A 20,377-nucleotide genomic window follows, 5' to 3' on the forward strand; every position below is an offset into this window, starting at 1 on the left:
CCACTCCATAAAAAATTCACTTTGTTTCATACATAAAAAAGTTTCTCATGAAGTGTTTTCTTTTTCACCTGGTTTCACACATGCATAGAATTTTTTTTTCTCCTGAAAACAATAGAAATGAAAAATGTTCTCCTGATTTTCTTTGTCCCACTCAGTTTCAAACATGAAAACAAAATCATTTGATTTCATAAATGCAAAAAAAAAATTCTCCTGAAGAAAAAAAAATTCTACTTGGTTTCCCCTGAATCTTTTTTTCCTTTTCACTCGGTTTCACACGTAAATGTTTTCTCCTGGGAAATTTTTAAAAAAAAATATTTTTCTCCTGAATTTAAAAAAATATTTTAAAATATATATTTTTGAAAAATGTTTTGTCTAAAAAAAAATTCTCTTGAAGAAAACAGAATTCTACTTGGTTTCACAAAAAAAGGGTTCCCTTGAAGTGGGACTCGGTTTCACATATGCATAGATTTTTTTTTCTCTTGGGGGGAAAAAAACATGAAAATAAAATTTCTCCTGAAAAAAAAAAAAAAGTTAAAATATTTTTATATATTTATATAATTTTCTCCTGAAGTGTTTTCGTTTTCACTCGGTTTCACAAAAAGTTTCTCCTGAATTTTTATTCTTTGACACTCGGTTTCATAAACGCATAAAAAAAGTTTTCTTCTAAACGAAAACTCCGAATTTTTTCCCCCATTCGGTTTCAAAAAATTCTCCTGAACAAAAAAAATTATACTTGGTTTCACAAAAAGTTTCTCCTGAAATTGTATCTTTTAAAAAAAATCTGCTTTGCATGTAAAAAAAAAAAAATTCTCCTGAAAGAAAAAAAAAAGGAAAAATATTTTTTTTCCTGAAAGTATAATTATTATTATTATTATTTTTTTTTAAGTTTTCACAAAATTTAGGACCTTAGAAAGGTGATCCTGGCAACACTTTTTTCCCACCAGTTCTCAAGTCATAAACACAGGAGAGAAGACAGTTTAGATCAGACTTAGAAAATGGAGCACCAGAAAAAAAAATAAAAAAATCTTAACTTGCCCTTCTGGGTTTCCTTAAAAACGTTAAAAAAAACAAACCCTAACCCAAATTGATTTCAAAAACGTTATGAACGCCCTTTTCAAAGCAGAAATCTTCACTGTAGCTCCAAAGCTAAGCAGCTGACGACCCGTCTGAAGTGGGTTTCAAGGCTCAACTCTGCACTGAGGATGTAAATAACGTCTTTTTCTATCAGTCTGGGATCTGTGGGGCTGTCAGAGACCTGGATTACACCATACAAGCTGTATTGAGCTGTTTGCTTTATGTTTAAAAACATTCCCCATCGACTTCAGTCGTTTTGGAGAATATACATCCAAAGCAACACGTTTTTTCTTTGACCTTTTTTATTTGGAGACGTTCTGGAGTGGAATTAAAGTAAAGTCTCCATCTCACCATCAACAAGTGGTTTGATGTGTGGCGAGCCTTTGATACTTGTGAATCACGGGTGGGAGTATTGGAGAGCGGTAAGACTATTGGCTTGTTTTCACGAGTCCGATGTCCTAAATGCACGCCTTTGCCCCTCGGGGGAGGTATAAGCGTGCCTCACAGGGAGCAATTAACGCCACAGAAGCTTTCCTTTAAAATACATGTAATGAGGATCTGCTGTTAATGAGGTCCACTCTCCCCGTTCGATCACGCGCTCTATAATAATATATTAAAGGCTTTCATGCCGCGTCTCTTCGGCCTTTCAGCTATACTTGAAAAACCAAACGTGTGGGATTTTTTTATATGCCAATCAGCTCAATTTACAGCTACGTTTTCCCACAAAATCCTCTCCATTTTTTGTTGTCAGGCCATTTCAGGTTTCTCCAACCCACCATGGGGAATAACAATCAGGCAGTATGTAGGTCAGGCCTCGCTGAGGAGCTCAAACCCAGTCTGTCACATCCCTCCATCATACCCTCCACTCCGCCTTTGGACCTCGAGTCTGAGCATATGTTCTCTCTAGCTGCTTGTCATCTATCTAGGCCTGCTTGAGTATTTAATGAACATGTGATTCATCTCGCATGCGCTCAAATTAAGCCTCATCTACATTTCATAATAACAAAAGCGTCACAGAGAACAATACGAAGCAGCGCGACCGGAGAAACAAGACACAGGAGAAGGAGAGTTTTTTAAAATAGCTAAATAAAACTTTAATAGGTCTAGTTGCAAATGTACATAAATTGCACAGCCACATTTTGTCAACACAAATTCCTCTGTACATTATTGTTTTGTCACTGTCGTCAAAGGAAGCAGAATCCAGCAAATACTTTATACTTTCAACATACTTACAAAAGTATTTTCTACAAGATAATAGAAAACATACAACATCTTTTTACTTTATTTATAGCTTTATATTTTTGATTGATCTTTTGTCGGACTGGCTGAACTGTGAGGAGTGAGCTCGTGGTTCTCTGACTCGTAATAGAACTGAGGTGGGAACATGAACGGGGTAAATGAACTCAGCTGGAAAGTCAAATTAGAAACATTAGAGTGCATCTTCTACTTTAATTTTCAGATGTACTGAGGCGGCGTACATGACAGCTTCACCTCAGTTAACTTTTATTATTGTGCATCGCAGTTTAAAGCAAGACTATGACACTTTTTGTTGAACAACGGCCACTGCTAAATGCTAAACTAATGGGTTTTTTTGCTCGATGCTGCACCATAGTTCACAATTTAGCTTATCAATAGTTTAGCATTTAGCTTAAAATGCTAAGCTACTGTAACAGTAGCACAAGTATGTAAGTATGGAGAGTCATAGAGTCACTGAGTGAACTGATTCAGTGATAAGATGTATCTAAAATTCGCTAACCAAAAGCTAATGTTAGCATCAAAAACCCAACTGCTTTTGCTAGTATAAATGCTAAACAGTACTTTAGCATTTAGCTAGTCGGAAAGTCAGTGAAATGAATAAGCTGTTTAAAAAAAAACTGTTTAAGCTAGTGTAAATACTAAAATATAGTACACCACTTAGTTAGACAGTAGTTTAGCATTTAGCTAGTCATTAAGTGAGTGAAATTACTCACTAATGTGCCTTACAGTAAACAGGAAGATGTGTCTAAAATATGCTAACATTAGTTAGCCTTGGCTACCAAAAGCTAGTCATCATAACAGACCGAGTAAGGCTGTGACATTAGCATCAAAATGTCCAACTCTTTTAGCTAGTGTAAATGCTAAACAGTAGTTTACCATTTAGCTTAACAGTAGTTTAGCATTTAGCTCGTCATAAAGTTGGTGAAATGATCAGTAATGAGCCTTACAAAGTGTCTAGATATATCTAAATTCGGCTAACATTAGCTAAACTTGGCCACCAAAATGCTAAGCTATCGTAGCTCAGGTGGCGGAGAGTCACAAAGTCAGTTACCTTCAATTGACTTTAGATTAGCTAAACGTAAGCACCAACGTTATTACGTAACATTATCATCCAACTTTCCGACTCTTAGCTTGTGTAAACGGTAGGCTAGTTTACCATTTAGCTTAACAGTAGTTTACCGTTTAGCTGAAATGCTACGCTAATGTAACAACAGCAAAAGTGGAGAAGTGTAAGCAACTTAGCCACCACAACAGACCGCGTTACGGCTGTAAATCAGCAGTAAAACCTCTGAATGTATCGAACTGTCGACATAGTCTTGCTTTAGTTTCTGCAGTTAGAGAATATATTCTCAGGCCTGAATGCCTGGTCGGATACAATGAAGAGAAAAGCCCTATTTTTCAGATTTTTTTTGCAACCAGAGGATTCCTCAGTTCGAGGTTATTCCTTTATATTCAACTAGGAAAAGAAGCTAAATAGTTCTGTTTATCTGATATAACAATTTGAGAATGAGCTATAGCAAAAATCCCTTTCTTCGGTTTTGAACTTTGCCACGTTTTTTAACACCTTAAACGGGTGCTGTGCTAAAAAAAAGAAAGAAAAAAGAAAAGCTAATTATAAAAACACCAACCACCGAACGTAAAAAGTGCAAAGAGCTAGACTGATGAGAAATACAGGATTGTGCTTGTGAATCTCATCGAGACTGGACTCGGCTTGGCCTGAAACCAAGGAGGCATCCCCCGCCGCTTCCCCAAGAGTCCAACTACTCCTACTTTTTCAGCTTTTTTTGGCTAGTGATATTAACACTCTAAATACAAAAAACAATAGCTTTTTAAACAGGGAGAACACTGACGGGTTAATTTAATCGTATAGTTCTACCCGATGAGGACAGATGACCGACTGAGCTATTCTGTATTTACAATATCCATAATGATACAGCAGAGTTTGAGCACGAGATACATTTACAAAAAGCTCTGTTAACATTAGGTAAAAATAGTGTGAGCATTTTATTTACACTTTCCCAGGCTGTCCAGCCTCTTGATACACTCAGTTATCATATATTCACTGTATATATATCTGCAGCAAAGCCATTCATCGTTATCATCATCGCCTTCAGGTTTGGCAACAAAACAAAACAAAAAAAAATGGTGACACTGACGCTACCGTCGGCTCCCGAGAGCGAGGATGAAGCATGCAGAGCCTCGCGCTTGGATGTATACAGTCTGTTACAAGGTAAGAAAAAAAAAAAACCAATACAAAAATATACAAAATACAGATGCCGAGGTGGTACGGAGCGATGAGAGCGATGCCAGGAGAGATTAAGAAGGACCGAACCCGAGCCGGCTAGCATCTTCACATTCAGAAGAAGAAGAAGAAGAAGAAGAAGAAGGGATGATGAAGAGGCGAGTAAGAAAAACGAGGAGGGAGATGAAGCCACTAGGATTAAAAACAGAGTCACAGTTTGGATGCAGCATACTTCATTACCACTGACAAACAAAGCAGTTAGAGAGAAAATGTCGTAACGTAAAAGGAGGCCGTTTATCGCAACGGCTCACCAAGTCCAGTGTATAGTATGAGCGAGCGCGTCTTTGAAAAAAACGCGTCTTCTCAAGAGCTCTTGTGCTACCAGAGCGAGGAGACCACACGGGGTGGGGGCGGGGGGTCGAAACCAGAATCTAAAAAAAAGAAATCTGAGAGCGATGACGAGCACCAGGAGAAAGAGCCGACAGCTGAGCCGAGGCCGAGAGGAGAAGAAGAAGAAGGAGAGCGGCGACGTTTCTCTCTAAAGGGCGGAGCGTCGTGGAGAGTTCGAGGCGGCGACGTGCCGATCGCTGCCGCTCCGTGTGGTCTCCTGCCTCCAGCGCCTCGAAAAGCAAAGCTACACACTTTACAGTCTTTCATCGTCGAGAGAAGAAAAATAAAACTCCTAAATAAAGGGCTGCTTCTTTATATTTGAGATTATCAAATATAGATATAGATATGTGTGTATACTCTATAAGAAGGAAACAAAATGCATACATCTATATTAAATCTCATTAATATAGTATCACATAGATTTACTTTTAGTGTTCATAATACATCTTTTTTTTTAACGTGTGTACAATGTTTACTTTTGTATCCTTTACAAATCCACAGTATAAGTTGTGCCTTTCTTTTTTTTGCAGAAATAGAGGGGGGGGGGGGGAGCTGTGGGAGAACGTCCAGGTGTGTTCCTTTACTTTAAGGCGTTTCATGTACCAATAGCTTCTCAACAAAGTGCACTACGTAGGGATGGCGGGGCGGGGCAGGCGGGGTCCGCTCAGGAACACACCCGAGGAGTAAAAGAAGGGACGTAAAGAAGATTTGTTTTGGACTAAAAATATCTATTTTCTGTTTTTTTTTGTTAAGCTCCTATTTGGTTCTTTTATAAATGACTTTTTAAATAAAGCACTAGAAAGGAATCCTCTCGGGACGACTACAGTGATAATCCTCGACGCCTGTTGTTTGCTTTTAAGTGGGTCCGCTTGGTTTCCGTCGAGAGGGAGGAAGATAAAAGGTAGAGAGGAGGAGGAGGAGGGTTTGTTAGGGGTGACCGTGTCTCGGCGGTCGTCACTGTGTGTGGTTATATAGTGGTTCGTCCCAGGCGGGGTCTTGAATCGTCCCGGCGGCTGCGTGTCCGCTGGCGAAAGCGTCGGACTTTGATGGACAGCTTTTGAGTTTCATATGTACAAGCTCTGCCCCGCCTCCTCTGAGCCGTCACCCTCGTTCGACGAAGGCCGTCTGGCGATCCCTCCGCCTCTCCCGGACGATGACCTCACTCCTACGTCGGCGTCCAAAATGTCTTCCAGCAGTCCGCTTTTTAAAAAAAACAACACGCGCGCGCAAACCTCGCAAAGTCTTTCAAACAGGCATGCATCCATGCATGTAGACGTCCTCTCATTTGAATATCTGTACACAACGCAGGCACTCAAACACTCACTCCAGGCCAGATATCAGTCCGTCTAACAGTTGCTGCTGTTCCTAAACTCTCCGTTTTCAGTAATCTGCAGTTTGGTGGGGTTGGTGGGGGAGATGCCGTTGCGGGTCTGCATGCTGTAGCGCTCCTTCAGCTGGGTCAGAGCGCTCATCAGACGGGCGTTGGCTGCGTCCAGCGACGCTATACGCTTCTCCTGCAAACACATGAGTACAGTCAGAGGAACGTACTGCATCTGTATCAGCTGTAGCATTATAAAGACCTGTACAACTGCTTAGGAAATGGTCTGTAACAGTGACATAACGATCACCTGAAGTTTAATTAACAATTAATTTATCATTTATTAACAGTGTTGGGCAAGTTACGTTCAAAATACGATTGCAAACGCCCTCCCACACCTGCACGAGGCTCGCCGTGTTAATCGTCTGAAGTGAAGCCGGCTGAGCCACAGAAGCAAACTTCCCTCCCCGTCTTCATAATGAGCTTTTTTCTGTTGTTTTCGTTCTGTCTCCGCCTGTTTGCCGAGCGGCGACGACTTATTGCCGTTCTGCCGCGTGTTTGTTTGCAGACGCAAAGTCTCATTACTGTAGGCGTGAAGGAGATTAATCACCTGTGCGTGTCCGTGTCTGGGTTTGTGTAAATGTCATGTTGCACAGAATAAAAAGAAATCTCTTTGACATTAATCTCCAGAGATGAGCATTATAATCGTGCGTGTGTGTCTGCATGCAAATAATGTATAGAGGAAACGCTTCTGTAACAAACACTCCGGCGGTGTTTAATCCTTTCTGGCTTAATTTATAATTATATTCCAATCAACGTTGAGAATTCATCGCAGCAACACTTATTTGTTTTATGTGAATGGAAACCACACGGACTACAGAGGAGCTACATGTTGACACAAAACCAGATAAGACATTTGTAAATGTACGTCTCATAAGGGAGCGAGTGGGAGGGCGCCGAGGAATTCTGCTCAGCCGCTCGAGCTTGTCAGTGCCACAGCTGAGACGGCTATGAATTAAACATCTCTTTGTATTTCGGTGACCCTTTGTTTCTCCGAGCAGAAGGACACAAGTGACGGCACATACAAATCTCAACCGCGCTTGACAGAAAGTATCTACAGAACCAGTCAGCGTGCTGCGAAAACAGGAAAACGGACCTGTGCGTCGATGATCTTCTGTTTGGAGTCCACCACCGCCTGCATGTCTGAGTGATCCTTCTTCAGCTCCTCTTCCACCGACATTAACCTGGAAGAAAAATGACATGTGAGTAAAATCCTGAGCGAGAAGCTTCACGTCGACGCCGTCGTGGCTCTTCGTCGTCCTACCTGCTGATGATGCCCTTCATCTGGAGGTCCTTGTCGTCCTGCTGTCGGCGCAGGCGCTCCTCCGACTCCTCCAGCCTGGCCTGGTACTCCATCAGCACCTTCTGGGCCTGCTCGTCCTGACCCTTCAGCCGGGCCTCGTACTCCTCGAGCTTCTGCACCGACGCCCGCAGCTTCTCCTGCAGCACGGCGATCTCCTGCTGGTACTGAACAAAGAAAAGAAAGCAGAGGGATGAGTTTCCTCGCCATCGCCGCCGTCATTATCGCCATGATTATCATCATCATCGTCATCATCAACCCCTATCAGCAGGGCCCCCCTTCTTCATTACCATAAATGACAAGAACAAAAATCTCTCAATCAGGCCTGAGATTATGTTTTACCTAGCAATGATTTCTGTCTAGAAAGACAAAGACTGCCTCACTCGGGGAACTACACGCTTCATTTACGAGCCGTTTTCAGTATTGCACTCTGTATCGCTGCCCTGCAAAAACTGTCTCACAAATCTTTTGTAAAACCCCAAAAACTTCCACAGTCAGACCTCTGGTTCGGCTTCGAAAACCAGTGGCCTGCTGCGAGGTTAAACTGGCAAAGAAATAACAAGAGAAGAAAAAGAAAAAGGAAGGAAGTTTAGGATCGATAAAGACAAAGAGGAGGTGAGAAGGGAGGGATGCAGACCAGTGGAGTACGAGTCGAGTCTGTGAAATAAGCCCTGAAAATCTCTCCCTGACCTCTCGGCCAGACCTTCGGGAGGCTTTTGAAAGAGTTTACTTCGGGGCGAAGGAGGGGGGGGGGAGCGAACGGAGGAATCAAATCTCTTCTGGATAAAAAGAAGCACATTTCTTTTAGCAGCGAGGGGATGCTGTGGTCAGTCAGCGTGTCACTGGGAAAACCAGCGAGAGCGAAAGCACAGACGAGGACACGAGATTAAGAGCCTACAGCAAACCTAGGAGCTCTGTGAGGCCGTGCTTTGAGCTAAAAGCTAACTGCAGAATGCTAACGTGCTCGTCCTCGGACTGTACCGCTGGTGACGTGAGCTGAAAATGAAATGGGTTCATTTAAAAACATATATTACTCATAAAACACTGCAGAATTTCCAATTAAAACATTTGTAGTTTAAGATTAGTTTAGTCTTTCCTGTAATGTTTTTGTTTCAGCCTGCTGAAAACTGAGATGGGAAGATAAAGGAGCCCAGTTGAAAGGTGGACTGAGCGCGGCATGCTGGTGGCGACTGAAGCAGCACCACTTCAGCGTCCACAGCACCTGCTAAGTTAAGCCGAAGAGAGTCGACCTTCGCTACTGTATTTTAATATCTTACATCTGAACACGACTCAGCTAATTTTATCAGCAATCACTAATCGAGAACACTGAAGCTATCAGAGCGTTTAAATAATCCGATCCAGTTACACATGCTGCTCGGATCGTTTATCTTTCCCTGTCAACGCTCTGAATATCTTCACACGTCACTCTCCCGCCTTCCACCGGGACACTTTTCCCATCATCCCCCTCCCCTCTTCCCAGGAGAGACCAGCGACCTCGAATAGATTCATCTTATCGGCTCCTCTACCCTCTCCCTGCTCCTCTCTCTATCTCTAATATCCGTCTGCTCTTGACACCAGATCCCCCGAGAGTCAATGACATCTACTGTATCTGTAACTGCCTTTGTCCTGTTCCTAAGTCAGACAATACATCCAACTCTGTGCCCGCGATGTCTTTTCCCACAATGCTATTGGTTCGGCAAATGGAGGCCCGTGGGGCAAAAATCTGGCTATCCAGTAGAAATATCTGGCCATTTGACGAAAAAAAATCGCCCTTTTATGGCTCATATTAAAACGATTTTTATCAGGAAACGATTTCTTTTTACAAAATCGACTTCATAAAACCCAGATAAATATAACTTCACATCTGATCCTGCGTCCTAGAAACAAAACCGTCTTTAATTCCTGCCTCAAATTTCTTCTTACAGGAAACGAAAGACACAAACCACCAAAAACTGTTAAAAAAAACCAGAGGTCAGTGTTTTCACTCCCCCCCACAGGAGCAAGTCTGGCCCGTGGTTTAACCTTACTGCTGACCCCTGCCTCTGCGCTCTCCGCTCTCGCCTTCACCCACTCTGTCTCTCTGAAACACAGGACACAGGTCAACTCAGAGGAAATCCAACTGCTGTAGAAGCTGTCAATGTTTTTTCTCTCAAAAACAAAGAGAGAAATAAACTCTCTTTTCTCTCTTATTTATTTAGCTGCTGCATTGAAACCTGAGAATAAATCTCACATCAACACGTTCGATCGACTATTGAAATATTTATATTTTGGTCCCTGACGCTGTGTTTTTATTCGTGTGTGACTTTAATTGATCCAGAACAGACGGTGTTTCCTCTCAGTGTTGTACTTTTGTTGCCGTTCTTTGATTGGATGCATTTGAAATTCAATTAACTTGAAGAATACAATTAACACATCTGAATATTAATAACACAGAGCGGGACAAAAGAGAAAACAGAGGGTGGTCTGAACAGATGCATCTCTGCACCTGTTGTCCTCATTCAACATCTGACTGTATTTTTTTTTAAAACCAGACCGACGCTGAACTCTTTCACAGGACGCAGCTGAATCAAAATGGAGGTCGGGGCTGGAAGGATTGTTAAAAGAAAAAACAATACATTAAACTCCAAATATAGAAAGCTGCACATCCTGTTTCCTGGTCTCCAAGGTTTTTCTAAACGGACGACCTAATTTGTTATAGATCACAGAGTGTATACGGTATATGCAAATGGTGTGCAAGCTTAAAATGGCTACTGTAGGGGCTTGTATTGTTAAGTCTGTACGGGCCATTAGCTGCAGCCTGTGTCTAAGCTGCTGTGGAAGATGTACTGTTTTCCAATCCTTCTCTTGTTGCCGCGATGCTATTTTAAGGCGGCTGCGGCTTCTTTGTTAGGACCGAAGAAGTTATTGCCTTCTTTGGTTGCTCTCTCCCTTTGCCTGGGCTGCCTGGCTTCCATAAAGTATACGCTATGTTAGGATGACAGGTTTGTATTCATTATGGATGAAAAAAAAAAAAACATGAGGAAGAATGTGGCAGCCAATCAAAGCGTGGAAGCGAAGCTGAGGGTGAATGAGTTGTAAAGGTTGCTGTGAAGAGAAGCAGGAACGTAGGCAGCGGAGGAAGCAGCTGGAAAAGAAAAAAAAAAAAAGAGGCTCGTTCTGTCTCCGTCTTTCACATAAGATGCAAACGCACACAAGCACCAACATGCCTGTGTGGATGTACCGCGTATGCATACACGCACACATACATACACACACCGGGCTATTGAGTTTCAGTCCAAAGATGGTGAGAAGGAGGGAGGTGTGTGTGTGGAGGGACGAGGAAGGTTTGAACTGCAACGAAGTCTCATCGCAGGATAAATATCGAGAAGTTATTCTTCATTTCTACACTGAATACGATTCATGGTCCCAGTGCGAGCGCCGCCTGTGTCGACAACAAATACCAGAACTGCTAGACGTCTTTGTTTTCCTGTTTTATTAATAATTAACCGATTAATTTGTGCTATAAAGTTTTGGCTATGGGCTTAAAAGGGAGCAGAGTAACCGCTAACTACTGCTATTTGGCTAAGATAGAAGTGCAGCTAGTGGTCGGGGCTGGGAGCTCGCAGCTGTGGACCGGGATGGACCGGGGCTAGCTGCTTAGCATGTTAACTTCACTAGATATCTCTGCAACACAATATATCAACATCATAATGTCAAAACTGTTATTTCTTTACATTCTGCTGAAAATGTTATATACTGCACCTTTAAATTAGCATTATTACACACTAATCCATAAAACAACCTGAGACTATGCAATCTGATATCAGATGTGCGAGCTACGTCTGTATCGGCACTCGATCAAGGACGCTGGATCGGATCAGTCCTCACTTTTGTTAATCGCTCGTCAGAAAACTAAGCTGCATACAGTCACTTTTCCTAATATTTCAGCTTTCCAGTCATGAGACTCTGATGCTTTTCATGTCATATATGATAATAACGTGAATATCTTTGGGTTTTGGATGAATTCATCTCCTCCAGCTGTGGGAAACAATGACGAATATTTTCCACAATTTTTCTTTTTGGCCTTTTCTAGACAAAAAACGATTGATCCAAAAAAAAAAAAAATCATCATGAATGAAAAATGAAAATAATCCCTGTTGTTCTGATATTCAGTTCTGGCACCTGCTGACAGCCGAGCTGATATTTCTGCTATATTTAGCCTCACAATTACTGTGGCTGTAATAACTACTGGCTGCCATTATTGCTGTTGCTATGACTTTCCTGCGGTTGATGGCCACGGCCGAGCTTCACTGCTGGCTGTGAAAATGGCAAAATCCCAGAAAAAAAACAGCCTGAGCATCACTGAAAAGCCAATTTCAGGAAAATGGGAGATTGAGGTATTATGGGGTCACATGCAGAGCCAGGCTGATGCACGATATATCCTACCTACCTTAATTTTATGTTATAAATGCGCATATTATGGCATTGAGTGGCAACTCGGGTATGTCTCGGGGACCTCAGGCTTAAAGGAAAGGCAAGGGCAAAGTGGGAATAAATATAGCACATCGTTAAGTGAAGAAGGGGTGTTTTTAAGAAGGGGGAGGTGAATGTGGGGACTAATGAGAGGTAAAGAAAGGAAGGATAGTTTAGTGGGAGTATCAGGGCTGAAGGTCGAGGTGGGTTTGTGAAAGGAGTGGTTGGTAAAAGGTCAAAGGTTGGATGAGGAGGCTGGTTACCTTCTCCACCTGAGTCAGATCCTCTCTGTTTCTCAGTGACTCGGGCTCCATCCCCTCATGGTCTAAATACTGCACATTCATATTCAATAGCCAGGCTGCTGTGCGGTCCAGCGCACTGGGGTTCACTGGGGAGGGGGCCTAGTAAAACCAACACAACACACGAACACACACACACGAACACACACACACACACACACACACACACACACACACATGAGCGGAGTGCAAAGTGACAGGGAGGGGAAGGGGGAGGCAGGTTTTTGCAATAACAGCACAGAAACAACAGAAAAAAGCTTGAAATGCACCAACTCATCTGGATTGAAAGCAGCAGGTGGAATGGAGACACACTCCTCGTCCTCAAGCTCACGCACACACTCCGCAGCGCTGATTTTAACATGTGTGAGTGTGCACGCCTACGCGGTAATCCTAGCTGCGACATGGTAAATACTCGAAATCAACCTGGAGGCATACACCAGCAGTTACGGTTTGCGTGTGTGTGTGTTTTTTTTTATATCTGCCAGTTATCTGATGGACAGATGAGTAGAGCGAGTGGCCGTGGGCTGTTCGCAGTACATGAGAGAGGAAACGTAGGATGTTTTTATAGTCCAACACTCTCATTTGCATTGAGGATATTTTTGAAAAAGGCTGAAACATCTGAATCTGAATATCTGCAAACGGATAAAACCGAATAAAAGAAGAAAAGAAAGGAAGTTCTGGATCGGTGTACAGGGAAATGTATCATAACGTTACTCCACTGTTGGCTTCAGTATCTTTTTAACTTGTTAGAGAAAGTTCATTTCAACAAGTAACAACTCATTTAAGACGCTAACGTCAAGTAGCAAGCAAACGTGACCTAAACATGACATGAAATCTTCTACAGATGTTGAGAAGTTAATAAAAAAACAAAACAAAACAAAACGTGTTCTTGAAAGTTTTACAGTGGTCTACTGTGTGTGGCAACTTTCCCACCAGCCTTAAATGCACCATCCGCAAATTTATGGTAAATTATAGGGGGCTAAATTTTTTGGGCTCCAGAGCTTCGGTAGCGAATATTCAAAGCTTCGGTTGGGGGAGGAGGGAACCCTGGGTAAGAAACGTGAAGCCATTATGATGCAGAATTTAAAAATGTCGTGTTTGTAGAATCAAAAACAACCTTCCCTCTCCATGGATCACGGTTATATTGGTAACCGCCTTAACCATTTTTTGTTTAGCATGCAGCGTGCTAACATTTGCTAATTAACAGTCAACACAAAGTACAGCTCAGGCTGATGGGTATTTGCCAAATTACAATTTTTAACCCAATGCTGAGGTTAGATCCTGAAGGTTATTGAACACAAATGTAAAAAAACACAAAAACAAAAAAGTCGTCTAGGCATTTCACTCAAAACCACAAATGTCAGAACAATTCATCCTCTGACTCTGATCTGCTGGTGGGGATAGAAAAAAAGTACAGCGGATCACAAAAGTTGAAATTCATCCTCTGGGGACCATTCAAGTGTAAAATTGTATGACAATCCATCCAAAAGTTGTTGAAATATTTCAGTCCTGACTAAAAACTGGTGCAATGGCCGACCGATGTTACCAATCAGCGAGAGCCACGCCTCTTACATCGCTACAAAAAAATGATAATTTAAAAGATACAGAAGTAATGTGAGCTTTACGTTTTGCTTCTCCAATCACTGAGATTAAATGTGATATCCTCTAACTTCTCTAACACACACATTTAATTAGGGATCGCTGCTTTCAGTAAGTCGTCAATCTGAAAGAAATCCAATAGACTATTCCGTTGAGAGGGGAGCAAGGCATTGTGGTTAATATGCAGATGGCCTCCCTTTCACCCAGTCACCTAGGGCAACCACCGACCAGCATTTTTAATTACCGCCTATAGTCCTGACCCGCCGGTAATAAACACAGACCTTCCATTAAACAAACTGCCGATTTTTTTTAATGGAAACCTCCCACTGTGACAAAACACACTGACACACACATATCGTATCAACACAATAAACCCAGCAATAATACACTGGATGTGTTTGTACTCATTTGAGTGCCTGTTGCCTCGTGTGCGATTGTGGCCACATATATATCGCTAGTTAATAAGATGCTAATTGAGCCTCCACCACCCTCGTTCTCAGCCCATTAAACTTGACCAGCAAAGCAGTGGTGAAGTGATGAGCTGCCCGTAACGCAAATTGCTGTTATTACACGCACAATGACTACAGTTCATTAAAGCACAATGCGCGGAGGGTCCACCCACACAGCCTTCTCCAACATGCTATGAGACAAATGGGCCTTTTGTAATAGGAATCTTATCTATTACTGTAATTGCAGGTGATTACATACACCGAGACGGCTACAGTTGGCTTTTGAATAACGCCCTAATTAATATCATCCTCGATTATTATTTAAGTTTGAGATGCTACAGCGTGAGGCCCGTACCTGTTTGTGCTGAGCCCTCTGCTTGGTCTCAGGACTGTCGCCCTTGGAGGACGAGGACTGCTGTCGTAATCGAGCGCCGCTGCCGGGCCAGTCGGGTGAAGATGTCATCATGTTGCCAGAGGAGGGCCGGGGGTAGGGTCCACTGTTCAGATTCGGGGGCGTGCGGCCCCGGGTGATGCTCTGAGGCGGAGGTTGGTCTATCCTCCGCTGGGGGCCGGCGCTGTTCTGTCTGGGGACGGTGGGCTGGTGCTGTGTTTCTGTGAGGGACAGCTGTCGGCGGTTGACCTCCCCCGATCGCCTGGTGTACTCGTCCCCGCTGCTCCCCCCGCCTCCGCCTCCGCCTCCCCCTCCTCCGCCGTGGTTCAAGAAGGTGTGCTTCCCTCCCGCTGGTCCGTCCTCATTGTTGCTATGGGAACTGACAGAACTGTGGCACTCTGAGCCCGAGTCGGTCACCCCGCGAGGGGACACGGGCAGGCAGGCCGCCATCTGGTAGACTGGGTTCTGGAAAGACAGCGGGGCTAATAGCTGAGCGGGTCGTCCTGGGGTGCTCTCATTGCCCATGGCGGTGGGGTTCTGACCCGGCCTCCTCAGGGTGGGACCTCCAGGGATGTTGCCCTGTGGGACTCTGGCCGACCAGCCTCCACCAGGAGCTGGGCCTTCACCCAGGGCGTCTGAGGAGCTGGGACCCGGGCCACCTTCCAGACTGCGGGGGTCCTGGAGGTCCACCATGGACAGACTCTTGCTGCCATTGGACATGCCCAGGTCAGGTTCGTTGGTCTCAGAGTAGCTTGAACTGCGCGCTGGGGAAGGCTGGATCCCTGAGCTCCTTGTCACAAAGAATAAGTCCTTATTTTCTGGGGTTGGGGAGGGTAACCTGGTGAAGTCGACTAATCTGAAAGAGACAGAAAACAACAAAAAAGTTAACCAGGCATGCATTTAAAACCTCAGCTAAGAAATGACGGGTAACGTTGAGCGGTGGAACCACAGAAAGGCAAACTACAACTCTGTCGTTTTCACTGTATGTAAGTGTAAATGCATGTGTTATTTCTTATATTCTACATTAATCTAACCAAGAAAACCTTTTGAGGAGATCAAAAATCTCTTTCGAAAGAGTGCTAGCCAACAATTGCAGCAATCAGCTCCTGGTCACACAGACATATTCAGGCTGTAGCTGCAAAACATCTGTTTGTATTTATTTTCTTCCGACAAAAGGTTCAGTGTCTCAGAACCACAAACCCAAATGAATAATTGGTAATATAAAACTAAAGACCAAAATAAATAGCTTTCTGAGGATGTGTGGCCTTTGCATTTATTTGCTTCGTCTCTCGTCCCCTCACCTTCCCTCTCTTCCCTCCCGTCAACCGGCAGATGGAGGCTTTATTGCCAGAAGACGATTACCTTGACAGACGTGATTTATCTTCCAATAATCTCTATCATTCACATCACGCTCGTCTCCTCCCTCTTTCTGTGTCCTTCTCCCTCTCCTCCATTACCCTTCCCTCCCAACTTCTTTCTCTTCCTTCATTCTGCTCAATTTCTCCCCCCTTCCTTCCTCAATCTTGGCACTGTCTCCTTCGCTTTTCTCCTACTTTTCATGTCACGGGTTTGGTGGATGAGAAGCAATTAGGTGAGAATCGTGGCCTCATTCAAATGCTGTTTCAGTCTCACGGCTTGCTGATGAGGATACGCCACACACACACACACACACACACACACACACACACAGACACGCATGCGTCAATATGAGCAAACAGTTATTGTGACAAAGAGAAAAGGGGAGGCTCAGACGTCAGGTCATATAGGGAACTCACTTAATTAGTGCTATTGATTCTGCTCCCCTGGTTAGCATAATGATAGCAGATGTCTGACTCTCTTCCTGTTGTCTCTTCTTCCTGTTATGTACAGTATGATCTCATCCGCCCGCCTGCTCTGGTCTTGTGTTTACTGGTGTTTATGAGACACAGTTTGTCGGGCTATTAATCACATATCTCTCCTCCTGTTGCTCCCTGTGCCTTCATGTTAATCTTTCTAAGTGTCACCTTGCCTTTGTTCTGTCAGGGAGTAAGAGGACAGCGGATAAAAGAGATACGGTGCTGTCCGAGTGTCTATTCATCCACCGGTGAGTAAACAAAGGTTTTATCGTGGCTGATGTAAACAAGCGAAGGGTGACGCTCGCTGTGTCGAAGGCCTCAGCTGACGAGCATGGACGCTCGTCAGAAGTCATAGTTTGAGAACTCACTCTAGCTGACTTTGAAGATCAACGGGTGCAAAGTACCGGTGCTGGCTTTACAACCGACCTGTTCCAGAATCTTTGAATCACTTCCAGACCCAACCCGCAATCAAATATGCCAAGAGATGGCTGCTGGCGTAGGAGGTAAAGGCAAAAGTTTGGAGGACAGAGGCGCTGTCGGGTGTAAAACGATACTGTAAATAAATACAGTTATGTGTGAAGGATAAAGTATTGGGATTCAATAGGAACATGATTTTTAGTGACGCGAGGGCTGTTTGAGACTTCTTTTTCTTTCCGTTGGATAAATGAGGACCTTGTGCTTTGTACATGGTGCCATTTATATTATAACAAGTACTCAGATCTTGTATTTAAGTTAAAGTAGCAACAGTAATACATGACTTAATATATACTAACCCTTCGCTTAAAAGTACAGAAGTCAAAGTACTCATGCAAAATGGCGAATATTATATTAATGGATCATAATAACTTATCTAATTAGAGTAGGTTGTTAAACTACTTCATATAGTTTATCTGCTGGATAAAGGAGCTTGTGAAGAGCTGTTATCTTAATCTGTAATATTACATCATAATTTATTTGTTGATTATATTTTTGTACATATTTTATACTAACCAGAAGGACTAACTAAAGTTGGCAAATAAATGTAATGGAGTTAAAATACACTATTTGCCTCACACTTTATAATAACCATCGTTAATTAAAGGTACATTTATAGTTATTTAAACTTAAGTTAATAGTTATTTCACTGTTAACACACATTGAAATACTTTCCAAATTATTTATTAAGCGATTGTTTATTGTAAAGTTGCAACGGATGTTTATAATAATTTGTAAATGGTTAAAACTAAATGTGTAGATCATCTATAATTATTAATTGGATGGCCGTTATGAAGTGGCAACCGATGTTTTTAAACCTTTACAATCGCTTAATGAACGTTTTTTATAGAATTTCATTGTTTGTTAACCGTCAAATTAACCTCAGTTGCAGTTTTCTCTGCATATATGAATAAACTTGGTGTACGTGCACAAGTCGACATCTTGAACATCTCTTACCCTGAAAGGTCATTGTCTATGACCATTTTCTGCAGGCCGGTGGAGATGCTGCAGCTTGCCTCAGCGGGAGGCGAGCCCATGTGGTCTGAGGACGGTCCGGTTGTCATCTGGACACTGGACGGGTTCAGCAGAGCTGTGTTCACCTCCCGCAGGATCCTGGGCAGAGGACCCAGCTTGGAGGCTGCACTCTGGAGAAAGAGACGCAATTATTTTTTAAGCCAAATTAAATATTACTGTGGACCACTTCAGCTGGGGCATTAACTGGATTTAATTTACAGGCTGTTTTGTTGAATTTGCATATTTTTTAGACCGAGTTATTTTCCACATGCCGTGCAATCAACTCTCTTATTCAGACAACATAATAAATAATGAAATAGGAGTGGACTATCAAGCGGACTCGCTGTGATTTCTGAATTATTGAAAGACGAGGTTTCAGAGAGCTGGATGCTCTCCCAAAAAAAAACAACATGAGTCTGAGCTTTATCTAATTATTACCTGCTTCCCATCTGTTTCCAGAGCTAATGTAAATGTCCTTGTAAATCCATTAGCATGCCTAACCCAGCCTCCGAGGCTTCGCAGTGTTCTCCCCTTGTGCACAGTTTATGTAATGCAATAATAAATTATTGATTGATGTATGATACACATCTTAATGTAGTCCAAGCCTGATTCAAATCCTGATGGTGAGCTGAGGACCTCTAGACCTTCTGCACGCGGTTGAATATTTTATGAGGTCTTACAGAATATCAATGTATTTCTCTATATAACTCTAGAAACAAATGCATTACAGTTTTCAGCATAATCTACAGAATCTGGATTACTGTATCCTGCCGAGGAAGATGGCGGTTTTGCCGTGCGATGAAGTCATAGCTTACAATCAGTATCATCAAGATCCATCCGTCAGTATCCTTATCAAACAATAAATGCCCTTAAAATAATGGAAAAACTTCCTTTGATCATATCTATATTGTCGCCTACAGAGAGTTTTGAAAGTAAAAGTTTGTCCACAATTACGTGTGGATCTGAGAGAGTAAAGTCTGATGAAAGCTGATGCAGTGAGGCATCTTTAGTACCTGGTCCATCTGGGACACCACCTCAGAGAGGAGGGAGTGCAGGGTGGAGAGTTCCCTGCCGAGGTCGATGTACCCCTCGAAGCCTGCCGTGTTGGAGATTGTCTCCGGGTTGGAGATTTCGAGCAGGAAACGCTGCATATTGGTCCACTCGTGCTCCAAGAACTGGTTCATGAAGGACATGTACTCCTCCTTGTTACCAAATCTGATGGCGAACGGGGACACAGAGTGAGTGCAATTAAAAAAATACATCCAAATTTTCAGTTTAAAGCTTGGTAGGGGGAACAACACTCACTTGGTGAAGTTTGCCAGGTTTTGGGTGACTTTAGCGATGAGCGTGAGCGTCCGTGCTGTGCGGTCGTCCGGATACTCCTGCATCAAATTGAAAAGCGAGGGGGACATGATGGCCGGACAGAGAAACCGCAGGAACAAGGACGCGCTGATCAAACGCTCGCTGATGTCCGGTCGACCCCTGTTGCTGCATTCCTGCCGCCACGACGCAAAGACCTCTTTCAGCTCTCGTGGAAAGACGCTGCGGAGAAACAGAGATGATTAATAATAACGTGTTAGCTGAAGCGATATGTATAATTCAGAACGGGGTAGTTTTAGCATATTATTTGCATTTGATTTGAACACTTGGCAGGATGTTACTGCACTTTTCATTTTGTTTTTGCATTTGTCAGGGGTGTAAACAACGAGAACAAAGCAGGCACAGATTTGATTGCAATCACTCTCCATACATCTTTACTGTCTGCACTTGACAATGTGCTGTTATTTTTATTATTCAGAATTTCTTTGAAACTCCAGTTCTGTTTCTTTGGCTTGCATTTTGGAGTCATCTTACATCTGTCTATCAAACCTTAATTATACATTATTAATTCTTTAACTTGGTCTTTATTTCACACGTTAATCGAGTGCGTGAGTGTACATGTAATGACTCATGTGATGCCCTGAGAGCTGCTGTTAAAGGTCACTCCTACACTTGGCTGTCAGTAGGAGTGACTTGCATGATAAACGTGTCTTATTCTTGATTTTTAGTTGAAGTTTTACTTCAAAGTTGGCTCTCTTATCTTGATTTCCAGAGATGCTTTAAAAGCTCATATCCAAGTTCTGAACAACAGATGTCTTTTATAGATGACAACTGCTGCTAACTGGCATGACACTTAATTAAAAGTGGCTTTAATAGCATTGTTTTAATTGTAATTAAGATGCT

General features: G+C 42.8%; 1 protein-coding gene across 4 annotated transcripts in view; it reads right to left on the minus strand.

The window, feature by feature from the left end:
• Positions 1-2,142: 2,142 nt before the first annotated feature.
• Positions 2,143-20,377, minus strand: part of dab2ipb (DAB2 interacting protein b) — a 154,076-nt gene continuing 135,841 nt past the window's right edge. For all 4 annotated transcript variants that reach the window (XM_073477930.1, XM_073477929.1, XM_073477927.1 and 1 more), the window contains 8 exons: positions 19,460-19,696; positions 19,168-19,369; positions 18,098-18,285; positions 14,796-15,687; positions 12,357-12,494; positions 7,606-7,808; positions 7,438-7,525; positions 2,143-6,477 (listed from right to left, as the gene is read on the minus strand). In XM_073477930.1, the coding sequence (XP_073334031.1) occupies positions 6,310-6,477; positions 7,438-7,525; positions 7,606-7,808; positions 12,357-12,494; positions 14,796-15,687; positions 18,098-18,285; positions 19,168-19,369; positions 19,460-19,696 (2,116 nt within the window). In that variant the 3' untranslated portion in view covers positions 2,143-6,309. The remainder of the gene's footprint in view (positions 6,478-7,437; positions 7,526-7,605; positions 7,809-12,356; positions 12,495-14,795; positions 15,688-18,097; positions 18,286-19,167; positions 19,370-19,459; positions 19,697-20,377) is intronic.

The sequence above is a fragment of the Pagrus major genome, chromosome 12 (genome assembly GCF_040436345.1).
Source record: "Pagrus major chromosome 12, Pma_NU_1.0".
In the NCBI taxonomy this organism is placed as follows: domain Eukaryota; kingdom Metazoa; phylum Chordata; class Actinopteri; order Spariformes; family Sparidae; genus Pagrus; species Pagrus major.